The 16,157-nt window shown below is 47.3% G+C and overlaps 1 protein-coding gene across 2 annotated transcripts in view; it reads right to left on the minus strand.

The window, feature by feature from the left end:
• NFKB1 (nuclear factor of kappa light polypeptide gene enhancer in B-cells 1) overlaps nucleotides 1–16,157 on the minus strand; it is a 94,263-nt gene that overhangs the window by 5,901 nt on the left and 72,205 nt on the right. For both annotated transcript variants that reach the window (XM_012655379.1, XM_012655381.1), the window contains exons 14-21: nucleotides 15,705–15,846; nucleotides 11,618–11,732; nucleotides 6,252–6,453; nucleotides 5,569–5,738; nucleotides 5,172–5,274; nucleotides 2,449–2,573; nucleotides 1,068–1,134; nucleotides 572–744 (exon numbers count right to left, since the gene is read on the minus strand). In XM_012655379.1, the coding sequence (XP_012510833.1) occupies nucleotides 572–744; nucleotides 1,068–1,134; nucleotides 2,449–2,573; nucleotides 5,172–5,274; nucleotides 5,569–5,738; nucleotides 6,252–6,453; nucleotides 11,618–11,732; nucleotides 15,705–15,846 (1,097 nt within the window). The remainder of the gene's footprint in view (nucleotides 1–571; nucleotides 745–1,067; nucleotides 1,135–2,448; nucleotides 2,574–5,171; nucleotides 5,275–5,568; nucleotides 5,739–6,251; nucleotides 6,454–11,617; nucleotides 11,733–15,704; nucleotides 15,847–16,157) is intronic.

Genomic DNA, 16,157 nt, shown 5'->3' on the forward strand with positions numbered 1-16,157 from the left:
AGAGAGAGAGAGACAGAGAGAGAGAGACAGAGAGAGAAGTGCTGGGGCTGTGGAACCCGCCTGGAGTGGCGTCTACACCGTCTCCCTGCGTAAGCCGGAGCTCTGAAACCCACAGGGCGATAGCAGCTAACCGCGAAATTTCCAACAGCAAGTAACTCCCCCCCTCGTGGCATCCGCGGGGTGGGCTCCCCGAGGAGTCGCCGCACCGAACACGCGTGCGATGCCCGGTGCGTGATCCAGGCGCGTTCCCGGGCGCCGGGAGATGCGCATGTTGATTTCAGTCCATCCTCTGCTCACGGGGGTTAAAGTTCTGTGAAAACCCCGACCCTCGACGTAGCATTTTTACAGGAAGTCTCCAAGTATTTGAAAATGGAAACTCCCCAGGCATGTGAAAACAGTATTCTCAGGAAAACGGGCTTCCACCTGGGCCGGGGTCACCCCCCCGGCCTCGGGCACGGACTGCCTTGCTTCCTCAGAGCGAAGGGACAGAGAACGCGACTCTGTCCTGGGCGGTGATGTGAACAGAGGGGAGTCGAATGAAAATTGCTAAATACGCCAGGCGATGCGTTACCTCATAGTTGTCCATGAGCGTTTTAGACGGAGCGGGACTGAGCCGGAAGGCGTTATGAAGTATCCCCAGTCCTAGTTTCTGTGCCAGAGTGGCCCAGTTTTTGTTTGGATCGGGAATTTCTAGCAACTTGTAGAGCTGCAGCTTTGCGTCTTCGGCCAGCTGTTTCATGTCTCCTGAAGGCAATGAAGAAGGGACACGGTTATCTCAACCTACCGGAGACGCTCTGGGGGGACCGTCACCGCCACCTCGCCTGCCCTGCCACTCCCGGCGGAAGCAGCCGAGCCACCCGCTTGGCAGGTGGCGGAAGCTCGGCTGCGTCCCAGCAGTGCGTGTCCACAGCAGGTTAAAACTGGATCTTCTCCCAGGTCTTTAGATTCTGAAACAAGAACTACGCCTTGCACAGTGGACCCGGGTCACACTGGCCCTCCCTGTCCTCCTCTAAATGACAGCGTGAGGATAACGGCGCTCAAGAGAACCTGGTTCCGCCACGACCCACCTTGTGCGAGCAGATCGTCAGGTGTAAACTCTGGCTCGTACGGTTTCCCATTCAATATGTCAAACACCTGTTGGGAAGAAAACACGGGAACACGTTATACACTGAAGGGGCCACGAGGGGAGTCTTACGATAAAGAACTCGGCACGTCCTCCTTAGGAAGGCCCCGCAGCTCAAAGACAGAGGGACCACAGGAGGCGGCAGGACCGTCCCCAGGCACAGGGCGCCCTGCGAGGCGGGAGCAGCTGCGGGCGCCGCTGCAGAAACCGTGCGCGGGGGTGCGAGTCCCCAGCCAACCACGCAGACATTAAGAGTGACAGCCTTCCTGCGGGACAAGGCAGTCCAGGCCGCCCAGTCAGCCAGCTCCTGGTCAGGGACCCAAGGCTCGGGCGGAGCTTATTCAGAGCTGGGAAGCTGTGTCCCCTGGCTGTCCCCTCGTCCTAGTAAAAGGCTTGTGAGAGTGAATTTCATGAGCCTGCTCAAGCCGAGACGTGTGTGTGTCCACAAGGCTTGGTGTTAACCTTCTGGCACCATCTACATTTTAACTGAGAGTCCAGAAATGTCTTAAGTTAAAAGAAAAAAACCTCCGTAGCTATGGAGGCCCTTCGGGTGTGCTCTGCAGTCCCCTGGCTGCGGGCCGACCCGGGCGAGGACAGCGCAGAGCCACCGCACTGGGCTGTCTTTCTCTGCTCTGCGGCCAGGCCTTCTGGGGAGATGAGGTGCTAGGAGCTGAGGACCACGCGGCCTCTGCCAGGGTCGCCCAGCTCAGCACACCTGGGCTGCAGGGAGGCGGAGGAGAAGCTGCTAGAAGCGGAGCAGCTCTCGCCCCCGCAAACAGCCGCTCTGTCATGCTGGAGACCCCGCGTGCCGCCCACCGCCCCCCTCGGCTCTCTTCCCTGGTGGCTGCTTTTCACTTCAGGTCTCGGTTCAGTGGGTTCTGAGGAAGGCTCACATCTGTTTACACTGCTTTTATTTACTGAAATTCTCAGAAGGAGTCCTAGTTTATTTTCACATTCGGAAATCACGTTCCTAAGTTCTAAGCAAACAATAACATTTGCCTTAACTTCAGAAACCAATACGGTACAACTCTGGTGTGAGTTCGGAATGGGTAAACTTTGGTGTGAGTTTTATGTTTTTTCTAACCCTGTCTCACATCTCGACTCCGATCTGGTGAGGCACACACTTCTGCGCTCAGAACCCGGCTGACCTAGATCTTTCACGGATAGGGGTTTTTCAGGATAAATATGGCTCCTGACAAGCAGACTTTCTTCAAAATAAAAGGTGTGTTCTTTGGGGAACGAAGCACCAGGGAGAGCATCTGTCCGCACGTCCTGGGCCCTGGGCTCCCTCAGAGCAGCCACGGGGCAGACTGGGCGGCACGCACCTGCCAGCTGGCGGCCATGTCCAGAGGTGTGGTCCCGGGCACGACGCCCTCATCCTCGCCCGCACTTTCCCAAGAGTCATCCAGGTCGTAGAGAGGCTCAAAGTTCTCCACCAGGGGGTCTGCTCCTGTGAAGTCAGGTCACCCAGCAGTAGGTAAGCCCAGACCTGTCAGCTTCCACCTGCCTCGGGTCAGATCTCCAAAGCACAGTAGCTGCTAGGGGCAGCTGGATAATTTTTAATGCATAGAACATGTTTCCACTGAAATATCCAGAGAACTTCTTTTTAGGTTTTAATTTACTCTGACTGTAAAGGTGTCTTATGATATCCTATAGAGCCAAAGATACTGCTGAAAACAAGAGACTCCAAACACCGACTTTCAGATTTAACTCTACGGGACGGTTCTCAGCTGAATGACGCGTCTTTAATCTGAGGACTAACGACAGCAGCTTACAGACACTAGGGCGTACCCTCTGGATCGAGTTCCTAAACGGTTACATTTATGCCTGCCAATGCGTATCGCTCAGCCTCTTTTCTCGCATGCTCAAAAGAGCAAAGCATGCTTGGTGCCTAATGACAGAATGGTCAGTTTTATTCCTGGGTACAGCAACGCCAGGGCCCTGATCCTTAAATAAAAATCATCAAAAAAAAAAAAAAACCCAAAACAAACAAACAATAACAACAACAACAACAACAATAAAAAACGCTCCGCTAGCATGTTATTGAAAAATTTGGGGCTAATGAATCTCGGGAAATCTAGTTTATTTTTTAGCTTCAGGGAAAAAAAGCCACCAAAAGTAACTCAAGTGTTAAAGCTAAACTTATTTCCCAAAGGCTTAGAGATTCTTTATGACAGTGTCTAGGTTGATGTCTGATGAGCAGTAGTAAGCCCAGCAGACCTTTTTGGGAGGAGGAACCTGTTTTTATCTTGCTGGAAGAATATTAGATTTGGGCCAACTTCGGTAACAGGACAGTGCTGATCACAGCCAAAGAAGAATCTTCACGTATGTCTTGATTTTTACTCTCCAAGTCCTAGCCTGATCTGTGAGGCAGTAATTGTAACCCGACCATGAAAACAATGGCGAAATTGAGATGAATAATTTACAGGAGCGAAGACTAGAGGGGCCTCGCTGTATCTGTTCCTCACGTGACCTTTTTCACGACTGTGAGCCCAGGCAGGTTTTTCATCTGAGTTGATTCCTTCACAGCTCAGAGAAACTGTTACCTGCTACTCCTTTCATGGAATTCTGAGAATTCAAGAGAAAGCATTTTTGAAAGGGTTATAGCTTCTTGTCTGAAGGCATTTCTTAATTATAACCAGTGACTTCCAAAACTATCCACACACGCTGCAAATGGAGTCTCTTGTTCAAGAAAAAGTTCCATTTGACAAAGGAGAAAGGAAAAGGCTACTGCTTATTTGGATGTGATTTTGCTTGTCAGAAAAGCATGGTGTCTCCGAAGAAAAAGTTCCTATACTTTTAAGATGATACTTTAACCTGCTCTGTTTTCTTGAATTTATAAAGCATTTATCTTCTAAATTTTCAAATAACCTTTGAAGTAAATAAGATATGTCAGGGTAGGCTTGAGATACCAATTCATTAAGCATTTTTTGAGGTCCTAAACATGTAAGGTATTGGAAAGTCAAAGATGAGAAGGAGTAATTTTCTATACTTCGCAGAACTAGAGAATTAAAAGGATTAGCATCTGCAAACCCATGAGCAAAGCAGGGGAGAGAAACACAGTAGAGAGAATAAGGTCTGGAAGTTTAGACTGCCAAGGTGTGAGTCATAGCTCTGCCACTTACGGGGACCCTGGAGTTGGACCAGGTGGTCTCTCTAGTCGGTTTCCTTGACTGTAAGATGAGAATAATAATAATGGCACTTGTCCCAAAGCGGTACTGGGAATTAGAAGAGATTAAATGCGACAGTGCATGTAAAGTATGCCTAGCACAGTGCCTGGTATGTAGCAAGGTCAAAAATGCTAGCAATTTTCAGTGCCTTGCACATGACCGGACTCAATACATGGTTCATTTGCTTTTTCCTACTACTTCGACTTCTAAGAGACCTATTTTCAAAAGGAAGTCTTTAAATTATTTCTTATACCAATAATCTTTTCCTTAAGCCAAGGCAGGAAGGATTGCTTGAGGCCCGGAGTTTAAGACCAACTTGGGCAACATAGCGAGACCCTGTCTCTTCAAAAAGTAACAACGACAACAAAAATTAACCAAGTAGTCCCAGCTACTTGAGGGGCTGAGGCAGGAGGTCGCCCGAGCCCAGGAGTTGGAGGCTGCAGTGAGCTGTGATTAGGCCACTGCACTCCAGCCTGGGCAACAGAGCAACACCCTGTCTCTTAAAAAACAAAAATACATAATCTTTTTCTTCTGGGGACTTCTGATGTGATCTGAGAATGCACCACTCAGAATCCTATAAGGAATTATTACCCTCTAAGAAGATCCCTGGCCATGGGAGTCAAGCTAAACAGTGAGAACCCAACACAAACAGATGAATCAGAGAGTAAAACTGGCCTGACTGTCACAGTGAAGCCCAGGATTACTCGTCCAAACAGTGCCTTTGCAGCACTTAACGTGCGATTGGCCACGTAATTCTCACTGGTCCATGCTTCCCAGCAACAGGTCTGCTGCTCGAAGAGGGCGACAGGGCTGCCCTACTGAAGCCGGGTTTGCGTTCCTGATGGCGTTTCTCCATCAGTCACGCCAGGCCACCGTACCTGCTGCTTTGAGAAGAGCTGCCAGCCTGGTGGACCCTCTCCCAGCCGCTATGTGCAGGGGCGTGGTTCCATCATAGGTGGTACTGTCCACGTGGGCATCACCCTAGAATCCGGCCCGCAGAGGAAAGGGTTAGTGGGAGGTTCTCTCGCCCTTCTGCTCCCACCTCCTGCTGTGTGCATGGCCCCTCGGGCCCCTTGGGGCTGGCTCTGTCACTGGAGAAATCCCAGTTAGAGACGCAGGGCGGGGGCGGGAGGAAGGCCCGCTGGTGCTGTGTGAAGCCTGGCACGGAGCTGACTGCAGGGAGAGGAGCTGCTACCACTGACTTCACTCTTTGGGAAGGTGTCCCTCAACCCTCCGTGGGAACTTAGCGCAAAGGCAAATAAGTGCGTCCTTCACCTCCAGCAGCAGGCAGCCCGCCAAGGAGACGTTGTCCTGCTCCACGGCCAGGTGCAGCGCCGTGCGCCCGGACTTCCTCTCCTGGGCGTTGGCGTCCGCCCCCGCGGCCAGCAGCAGCAGCAGGCACGGCAGGCTGTTGCCCTCCATGGCGAGGTGGATGGCGCTCAGACCTACGGCCAAGCACAGGGACAGTCACGGGGGGGAGGGGGGAGGAGGCTGCTCACAGATGGCCCCTGGGGAAGCTGAAGGAAACGGGACAAACCACGGATCCCAGGGAAGGGAGCTGTCAGGACTCAGCACTTCTTGTGCTGAGTTTCCGCTCAAGATATGCGTTAAAGTCACTGTAAGTCTATTTTTCTGCCTTTAAAACCTGCAGAATGTTATGATCTCAGGAGACACCAAGGGTAAATAAGTATTCTTTAAATAAATGACGCTTTACATACTTCAAGACCAGTGTTTGCTCAGGCCTCTGCTTTTTCCTCCTCCTAACTAACTATTCCAAACCATCGGTAAAGGAACTAGCTACGGTGAGCAACGGAAACACCCACAAGAGATGACGAGCTCCAGCAGACGAAGGAAAGCACTTTGGGGGTAAATCGAATAACACACATTATCAGATACCTAGTAGTTGTTTAGAAAGTGGATAGAGAAGGTCATAGCAGTGACGTGGGACTGCCTCTCACCTTCCCCGTTGGGGTGGTCGATAAGTCGTGCTGCCTTGTCGTGCCTGAGCAAGACGCTGAGAATTTTGTCATGTCCTTCTTTGGCGGCCAGGTGCAAGACAGAGTTGCCCACGCGGTCCAGAAGGCTCGGGTCGGCCCCGGCCCTCAGCAAATCCTCCACCACTTCTTCCTGCTTGGTGACCACTGCCAGGTGCAAGGGCGTCTGGGAGTGGATGAGGGGCAGGAGATTAACTGGGCGGCAGTGAACGCTTACGACCCACGGCCTGGTGGCTGTCGCTGCAGCGGGCGGGGGTCAGAGTGCAGGGCTATTTCTCAGTCCCAGATTAACTGCTGACCTTTGCACACGAGTCACTCCCGATTCCCCACCGCATGCTCGTCAAGTACGTATACTGAACTAACGTTTAGCTATTGAATAATCCGATTATTTTATTATTTAATTTATTTTTAATTGACAAATAATAATTGTATGTATTTATGCAGTAAAATGGAGTGTTTTAATATACGCTTCTAATGCGGAATGATTCAATCAGGCTCATTAGCAAATCCATCACCTCGCATACTTTCCATTTTTTTGTGGTGGATTATTTTTATATTTACAACTCTTAACAGCTTTCTTGTTTCTCACCACAGCCTGCTGACTGTTAAGTTTTTAATTCATTTAGTAGTAAACTTATCTTTCTTAAATTTCTAGTAGGGATCTATCTTCAGCTGATAATTACACATGTTAAAAAAATCAAGGCTGGCTGGGCGCAGTGGCTCACGCCTGTAATCCTAGCTCTCTGGGAGGCCAAGGCGGGCGGATTGTTTTGAGCTCAGGAGTTCGAGACCAACCTGAGCAAGAGCAAGACCCCGTCTCTACTAAAATTAGAAAGAAATTAATCGGACAACTAAAAATATATAGAAAAAATTAGCTGGGCATGGTGGCGCATGCCTGTAGTCCCAGCTACTTGGGAGCCTGAGGCAGGAGGATCGCTTGAGCCCAGGAGTTTGAGGTTGCTGTGAGCTAGGCTGACGCCATGGCACTCACTCTAGCCCAGGCAAAAGAGTGAGACTCTGTCTCAAAAAAAAAAAAAAAAAATCAAGGCTATGGTTTCACTGTAGAAGTTTAAGCGAACTACTCACCAGAAACCAATTAACAAAGGGGCCATGATCCTATATTGACACGGAAAATAAATTTACTACATTGAAAAATACTATTCCAAGGACTGGCTCCATGAAAACAGTATCACTTTCCTACTTTCATTTCATTTCATAAAAGGATTTTCAATGACATAACCAGGATAATACAACTATCTCAGTAAGGGGCTCGGATGAACAAAAGCCGAGCTGCTGACACCTGGCAGGTATTTGAGTAGTCCGTTTGACAGCAAATACAAATGCGATGTTTTGAAAATTGTGTGTTTTCAAAGATGAGCAAAACAAACACAACCACGAAAGTAACTTCCAAAGAGCTGAGGTCGCTGACAGAGAACAGCAATGTATCTTTACACGAATCTATTTCAGAGGCGTCTAACCAGGAAATCCAGCCTGTCTAGGGATGGTCCGCCCATAGCTTCCCTTTCAGCGGAGCAGCTCCTGGCTGCAGCCGCAGCGGCGGGTGGGCCACCGACATCCTGCCTGGCGTAGGTGACCACAGCACATGACAACTGGCAGGATGAATGATACGCAGGTCGTTTAAATCTCAATTCCAGTGGTTATTTAATAAAGCAGAAACAAGATCGGAATTTCTTTTTTGCCAAATTATCACTCTCCCTATTTCTTTTATTTTCTAGAACTATCGCCCTGGCTTAAATGATGTGCTCAAAACTTTACCTGCTGCTGCCACGAGCCTTCCTCTCAAACAATAACTAAGTCAAAAAAGGCAGTGCTTACTGATCTGTGTTTTTGGAAACGCTATTTGGGGAGATGGGAAAAGGAAAGAGAATGAGATTGTAAAAAAAGAGGATCTGAAATCATAAGATAGCATACCAGTCAGGAATTAGGAATTATCTATAGCTCTAATTTAATTTTTTTCATATCACACAAAATCTTTCATCGTGAGTAAGAGAGATTTTTTTAAAAAAAGTTTTCTCCCACAATCCAATCAAAAGTTTTCTGGGATACTCCAGCCTTCTAGATCTTAAGCCCCAGGATCGTATCTTCGACAATCATACAACGTGGGGATCTAGGAACCTTCGTGCCGCGCCTGTGGGCACGAGCCTGACGCAGACCTCCTGCACGGCCAGGCAGGCCGATGCCCAGCACAGCAGCTGCTGCGTGGATTCGTGTATCTGCGCGAGGTTCTGACACAAAGCCGCAAGGGGACCTGGGTAAGGACACTCGCTGCAGTGTTGCCCAGTGGGAAACAAGTACATTACAGGCAGAAGAGGCACACTATTGAACTCTCTTCAGCAGGAGAAAAAACAAACTAGCAGTACACATAACTGCATGAATAGATCCTATACATAGCAAAGGCAGACACACAGTGACAGGCAGCACAATGCCACTAATGCACTTAAAAATTACATGCGTAAAGAATACATAGATACACACAAATGAGTGCATACGAGACTAGTGAAATCTGATTAAGCCCTATGGATTGCACCAATGTCAATTTCCTGGTTTTGATACTGTGCTATAATTATGCAGGATGCTGTTACCATGGGGGAAACTGGGTGAAGGAATCTCCAGTTCTCTCCCAGTAAATATCCTAGGACTTCCTGGTACATTTTTGCAACCTCCTATGAATCTATAATTATATCAACTTAAAAATTAAAGAAAAAGGTTAATGCAAGCAGGAGAAATATGTTTAACATAATGTGGACTGTATGTGAGAGTATACTAAAATGTCTGTGTATTTCAACTACATGTGTATATGTAGCCAATACCTGGAAAAATACCTACAAATGCAATAGTTACATTTGGGCCAGGGAACTTGTACATCTAGGGAGGGCAATTGTCTAATGCATATGTTTCTATACCATTTTAAAAACTATGAATGTATGTTTATAATACTCAAAAACATAAAAGAAAAATATAGGCAAACCCCCCCCCCAATAATGTTTTATGGGAACATACACAAAAGAATCCATACCAAACACATTGGAATGGTTGTCTATGTTGGGGGAAGGAGAATGGGAGAGGAGAAAAAGGTTTAAAGAGAATATTTTCAGAAAACTCCTAACTCTCTGCACTTGGACTATTTTGAGTGTGTTTCTAGAGGGTGGGTGGGGAGAGGGATTTGATCATGACAGATGGTCACAGAAATGTACTAAGATTAGTGAAAGGTATTTGGGGAGAATGTTTAAAATAATTACTAAATAATCCAAATTACTTAGAGAACTGTATCATTTTCCATCAAGAGCAGTTATCAGAGAACCTTAACAACAGATAATAGTTCAAATCCGCAAGTTTCTAGTTCTCAATCAAAATTGCCACCAGGCGCATGTTTGAGACAGAGAAGGCACACTGGGGACCTAGAGTCCTTGCCCATTAACGGGAGTGGCAGCAGGGTGGGGAAATGGACCTGGATCTTTCTGAGAGCCCCAGATCGGGAGGGGCAGAAGCGTCGATGGTGGCGGCTTCAGGATTTTTGTCTCTAGCACACTGGAGAGTCTCAGTGTATGTAACCAAACGATACAGTAAAGAGTTGAAGTGTGTTAAAAAAAACCACACAGTTGCTAATCCTGCTGTGCTGTGTCCTTTGCAGATGCTATTTATAAACAGAAAAACAAGTAATTCCTTTAATCTGACCTACGGAGAATGGAGTTAAACAGTCTTCGAGAGGAGCACCGAGAAGCTACAACGTCCCATTCCTAGTTTAATTCATATACTTGTGATGGCTGCAAGCAACAGTCAGTCCAAAAGTCTGAGAGAATCAAGCTTTATGGGCCGAATGATTTTCGAAATATCAACAACCCCCCCAAATGATATGAAAGTTTGAAAAGGTATTTTTTAGATATAAGTCTAAAATCAGACTTCATCCTAATTATTTTATATTATGAGTCAGTGAAAAGTCTCTAACTTTATTTTTACTTTGACATTAAGCACAACAGCCAAAGCAGGAGGCTGATGGCTCACACTGAACGGGAAATGGTTGTTTCCCTCTATCAGAAAGCCTGTTACTGTCCACAGGTAAAACTCTATCAAGAGCTACACAGAAACATTTCAGTACTTTTGCTTTAAATGTACTATAAAGCACATTTTAAAGTGTGGAAATAAAAATGAGCAAATGAATAATTTAATAATTTCCTTTGAAATTAAAGGAAATTAATTTTTATTATTAAAGGAAATTAAAAATTGATTTCCTTTAAAACAATTTTCAAAAGTTTCCTTTCAAGTGAGGAAATAAAAACGATTCATAGTACTTGCTTTAAAAATTGAGAACTGGAACAGGTACCCTTAGCAAGTAAATAACTGCAGGCAATCCCGGCCACATGTCTGGAGTGACAGGTGTATCTGAGTCAGAGGTCTGAGTTGAGGAGCACTGGGAGGACGTCTGGGTCAAGTGCAGGGAGGGAGGAAGGCGGAAAGCTAAGAAGGGGCAAGGCCAGGAGATTCACGCAGAGGACCGGTGGGGCGGGGAAGCAGTGAGGGAAGAGGAAGGAGCCCCCGACAGTGGACCCCACCCCGGCCCGCGCCGGTGCAGTCCCTCAGCCGGAGAGGCCGCTGAGGTCTCCAGGCTTTGCTTCTGCCCGGGCAAGCGCCATCCTTCCCGGCTCCCCCGAGCCTGCCCAGCAGGTGGCCTCACTGAGCCTCCAGCTGACTTCTCTCCGCAACGTCTGAAGACGCTGGAGCAGGCTCTGCAAGCTGTTTTCTAGCTGCCTAATACCTGTGTGAGCCGATTCGGGCAAACTCCGGTATTCCCCGTTTTCCTCGCTTTGAGCTGTCTTTCTGTTTTTGAAAGACACCTTTTCCTCCTCCAGCAACCTTTTCCCCTTTCTGCGTTCTGATGCCAGCACTTTTATTTGACAGGCATTTAATCTGGATGTTGTCAAAGTATGTTTCAGTAGACTTCAAAATTCTTATCAATTATTGGCTTTTCAAACTTAATTTTTTTCAACTTTATTTTTCTTGACAGAAGTGACGTTTTTACTCTAGGTTCTCCCTCTAAAATGTATCAACTCTTTGATTTCTACAGATTAAAGTTTGCTTTCCTCCGGGTTGCTGAATTTCACCGTGGCTTGATTGCCACTATATTCACAGGTCAAAGGATCCTAATTTATCAAATAATATTCTCAACTAATGAGCTTTTAAGATATTACCTACAAAAGGGTTTGTTTTATTTTTACTGCTGTTAACATTACTTAAAATAACGTGCACCCACGGGTACAAAAAAAAGACACTAAAGATTTTTTTCCAGTTGACTCCTTCAGATTTCTGCTTACCTGGTACAGGTCATTTCTCATGTTGATAATTTCATCAGAAATCAAACCAGACGTGACTTCCAGTAGATCCCTCACCAGCTGAGCATGAAGGTGGATGATTGCTAAGTGTAAGACACTGGAATGAAAATACAGCGGCAATAATCAACTAAAATGTTAACGAAAAAGAAAGAGACACAAGGTATGACTAGACCTACTCACTGAATCTGGCTCTCGTAGCGAGTTTTATTTGACTCTAAAATGGTTTGAACCTATAAAACGTCTGGAATGTGAGGTGGGTGCTCTCTCCAGAGGCTTGCCTACCCCAGGCTGCCGTACTTGCTTAGGTGTGCAGCACCTCTGGAAGCATTTACGTCTGATCCTTTGAAATGTGAAGGCGCCCGGACTTCACGCTAGAGGGGCCCAAGTTCGAATCCCAATTCTACCTCCGTACTATGGTTTCAGGCGCTTTCTCCTTTACCTTTTCCCTGACTTTCCCTAACAAATAGACGATGTGTGTAAAATGAACGCCTGGCACTGGAAATTGCTCAGAAAAATTTCAGTTACCTCGCCCAGCCCTGCCACCCTCCTCCGAAATACTGTGTGGTGGCTTTTAAAAAATCTTCCAAGATCCCAAGAGGGAAAAATAGAGTTAGGCTTTTAGCTATTGGAAGAAAATTCTTGAAGCAAACTTCTGAAGAAACAAAGTAATCATATTCCCCATCGCCCCGGCACCCAGCAAACACCCGCCCTGCCTGGAGTGGTTTTGCTCCTTGTCTTCGCCTGGACAATGCCTTCCCCTTCCTTAATGATCCAGTTCAGCCCTAACGTCCCTGGAGAACACGTTCTCAACCTCCTAGACTGAGGGAGTCGACCCTGTCAAGCGTACTGTGCGGTTACGCCACCGCGGTTTTCTCTGCGCCCTTCTCCTTCTCTGGGGCGAGCTCTCTGCCTCCGCCAGCTTTGCAGCCCTAGCATGCAGTGTGGGCAGGAAAATAAAAATGACAGAAGAAACCTAGGGGCCAAAACATCACTCCTAGGAAGATAATATTTTTAATTATTAAAAAAGTTACTATTAAAACTAATTTGAAACAACTCAACAATAATAATGAAAGCAGCTACTATTTGTCAGGAGCTCCCATTTACCAGGCTGCGCTCAGCACCTGGCAGGCACTGTCTCATTTACCACAACGACAACCCTCCAGACAGGTAACATCGCCTCACTCTTTGGATGATGAACCAGACCTACGGGTGTCATGTGACTCAACCGAGGTCATGCAGTTACTAAGTGGCGAAGCTGGGATTCGGCCCAGGCCTGTCTTACTCCGAAGCCGTCGCTGAATTCCTCAAACGATCCTGAGTAAGGGACACAAGTGCCCCGCACTGCAGAGTTGCAGATGGACACCCCAGGACGCCCACTGCAGTGCACGGGCAGACTCCGACGCAGGCACGCTGAGCACCCCGTGGTGCGCGACATCCGGGACCGGACGCACAGGCTGGCTTTTCTCAGAAGATACCAGGTACTGCTTTCTTTTTTCTTTTTTTTTTTTTTATTCCAGGGTATTGTGAGGGTACGAACATTATGGTTACACTTTATGTCTTTGCCTCACCCAAGTGCGGGTTACAGGCATGCCCTTCCCTCCCTACAGTGCTCCCCGTGTCCTTTAGTTGTGGATTTATCCCCCCCATCTCCCCAATCCCTAGAGAGTATTTCTGCCATGTGATCACCCTAGTGTTGATCAGTTAGTACCAATCTGATGGTGAGTACAAGCAGATCCCGTTCTTCTGCTCTTGTGGTGCCCCACTTTGGATAACGGGCTCAGCCTCTATCCAGGAAAATATAAGAGGTGCTAGATCACTGTCGTTTCTTATGATTGAGTAATATTCCATTGTAAACATATACCAAATTTTAATAATCCACTCATGGATTGACGGGCACTTGGGTTGTTTCCACATCCTTGCAATAGTGAATTGTGCTGCCATGAACATTCGGGTGCAGATGTCCTTATCGTAGAATGTTTTGTGCTCTTTTGGGTAGATGCCTAATAGTGCTATTGCTGGATTGAATGGTATTTCTATTTTTAGCTCTCTGAGGTGTCTCCAAATTCTTTTCCACAGAGGTTGCACTACTTTACCGGGTACTGCTTTCTTCAGGCCTCTTTCTTAGCAATAGCAAGTACATTTTATTTGGGATTATTTTAGGCACAGAAGGGCCTAAAAACCTAAATCGTGACTTTACTACTTGAGAGATATTTTTACATGGATGATGTCACCATTGCCTCTTGAAGTGTGATGCTGGAAGGAGACTTCTGGAAAGGGCCCGAAGTCTGACACAGACGTGATGCACATATACCAAGAAAAAGGTCACACTTCAAAAACCGCCTAAAAATTTCCACGTGCAGATCAGCATTTCACGGCAGAAGTACATTCCCCTCCCCCTCAAATCCTCACACCCTTGTGGGAATTTCCCCAATACCAGCAGGTTTTGCCTTTTTTTTTCTTTATTGTATTTTCTGTGATGACTAATGGCCACAGGATTCAAACTATTAGCTGAATGTGACGAGCTCAGTGAAAACAGGAGGTCTGAGCCGCAATGGCCAAAAGCTGCCCGCCGCCCACACTCTGACGAGGACTCCTCTGTGGTCTCCCCACGTCCCCCCTCTCTGGTTTCTCTGAGCCAGCTTGTGTGAGTGTGGTTGGGTTCTAGAAGGGGATTCTAAGTATTCATTTCCTGCTTTAATAAGGACGGCGACCTCCTCAGCCTGTCTGTGTATGGTCAGGGTCCTCGCGCGTCCCTGCTTTGCCCTCGACACACCCATGGGAGCGCACGGCCCTTGCACCCCTGGCCACCAGCCCCCTTCAGGCGTCAGCGTCCCCTTTCTAACTTGTACGGGCTCGTCTCCCCTTAGACTCAACAATTCAGCAGGTCCCTAAAAACATCGCTTAAAACACTGCTGACCTGTCTTGGCTAAGTGCTTTTTCTTGGGGTTATGTGCTACCGAATGCTAACCGGATTATTTAACCCTGAGAAACACTCTGCTGCTCGTGGCCTCACGCGAACACGGCCGTGCAGGTTCCTCACATGCTGTGCGCCAAGGCCAGTGGTCGTACCACATCCTCGGTGACACTGCGAGGAACGGGAACAAAGGCCTCTGCTTGAAACCCCGAGGCTGGCACTTTCCTACAGCGTTTGGTTCAGTTTTTAAACTGACGTTTAAGACATGGCACTCGAGAGCTCTTCTGCAGAAGAGGATTTCTCAGTGTTGACGCTATTTTGGGAAGGTTTTGGATAAGGCACACTTGACTTGAGTCTGATGGCTTCTGTCTCTTGTTATTTTTACAGGCTTTTGAGCTCATTTTAGAAGTCTCAATGAAAGGACAAAGAGAACAGTTTTAGAAAGAAGCCAGGTGGCTTTGCGAACATAATCTCAGTAAATAGCAGGAATGGAAGGCCTGGTGTTTGGAATGCGAGACTCCCATGCAGCACGGGCTGGAACGGTCGCAAGAGTCTGAACCAGTCACAGACTGGTGACCATTAACAGGCAGCAGAGAAGAAACCGGTAACTGGGAAAGAATGGCGGTTGCCTCAATCATTTTGTTGCTGCTGCCTTTATTGGGCTTTTTCTTGAGCACACTATCATTATAAATATGCAGTCGGGATAAACACGCTCCAGGGATCTGGTAGGACTCAACAAGTCCCCAAATACTATTTCAATAAATGAAGCAAAGATTTTCAAAAAGTACCACTACCTACATGCATATTCGTTTTCTCGCCCAGAGAGATGTCCTTATAGATGAGCGTGTCAGGGTCATTTTTAGATTTAGTGTCTAAAGTTCCTAAGGTAAATGCAAAAACATCATCTTTTTCTTAGTAAAATCTATTAAGTTATAAATCACTATTCTAGAGCCCCACAGGGGACAGCGGCGGGACAGGAGAAGCAAATTGTGCTACTCAACCTTTCTCACGTGCTGTCTTCCCTGGGAGAGCGTTCCAGTTACAAGACCCGATAACTTCGAACAACTCTTTCTATCCCCAGCCCGTACGCTTTACAAAATGCTGTTCTCTCTCCTACCCTAAAACGACCCACGTCACACAGAAGTCCTCACTTACCTGTCCCCGTTCTCATCCTGCGCCGAAGCGAGGTGGCGCTGGACGGCCAGCAGCATCTTCACGTCCCCGGTCACCGCGTAGTCGAACAGCGCATTGGCGTGCCTCTTGGCGAGCTGCATGGCCTTCTCCAGAAAGAGGTGATCTGCAAGGCAACGAGCACAGTCGTGGCCGGCCTAGCACGCTTGCTCTGTACGTCTGGCCTGCGTGGGGCCCAGCCACCAGCGTGGTTCTGATGTATCAACACACATCCTTTCAGTTAAAAATGCTTCTTTCAGTGCTTATGGATTATGGTCACTAGAAAACACACAATTGGACACTGGCTCTATGAAAAATATGGTTAGAGATTGATCTAAAAGAGCCTGTGGCTTACTGGGGAAAAAGTTCAAAAATGTCTGTTACTTTAAGGGGAACAATCAGAGCAATGTTGGATTTTGTCATAATTTTTTTTTTTTT

The sequence above is a fragment of the Propithecus coquereli genome, unplaced genomic scaffold, assembly GCF_000956105.1.
Source record: "Propithecus coquereli isolate 6110/MARCELLA unplaced genomic scaffold, Pcoq_1.0 Scaffold475, whole genome shotgun sequence".
Lineage (NCBI taxonomy): Eukaryota > Metazoa > Chordata > Mammalia > Primates > Indriidae > Propithecus > Propithecus coquereli.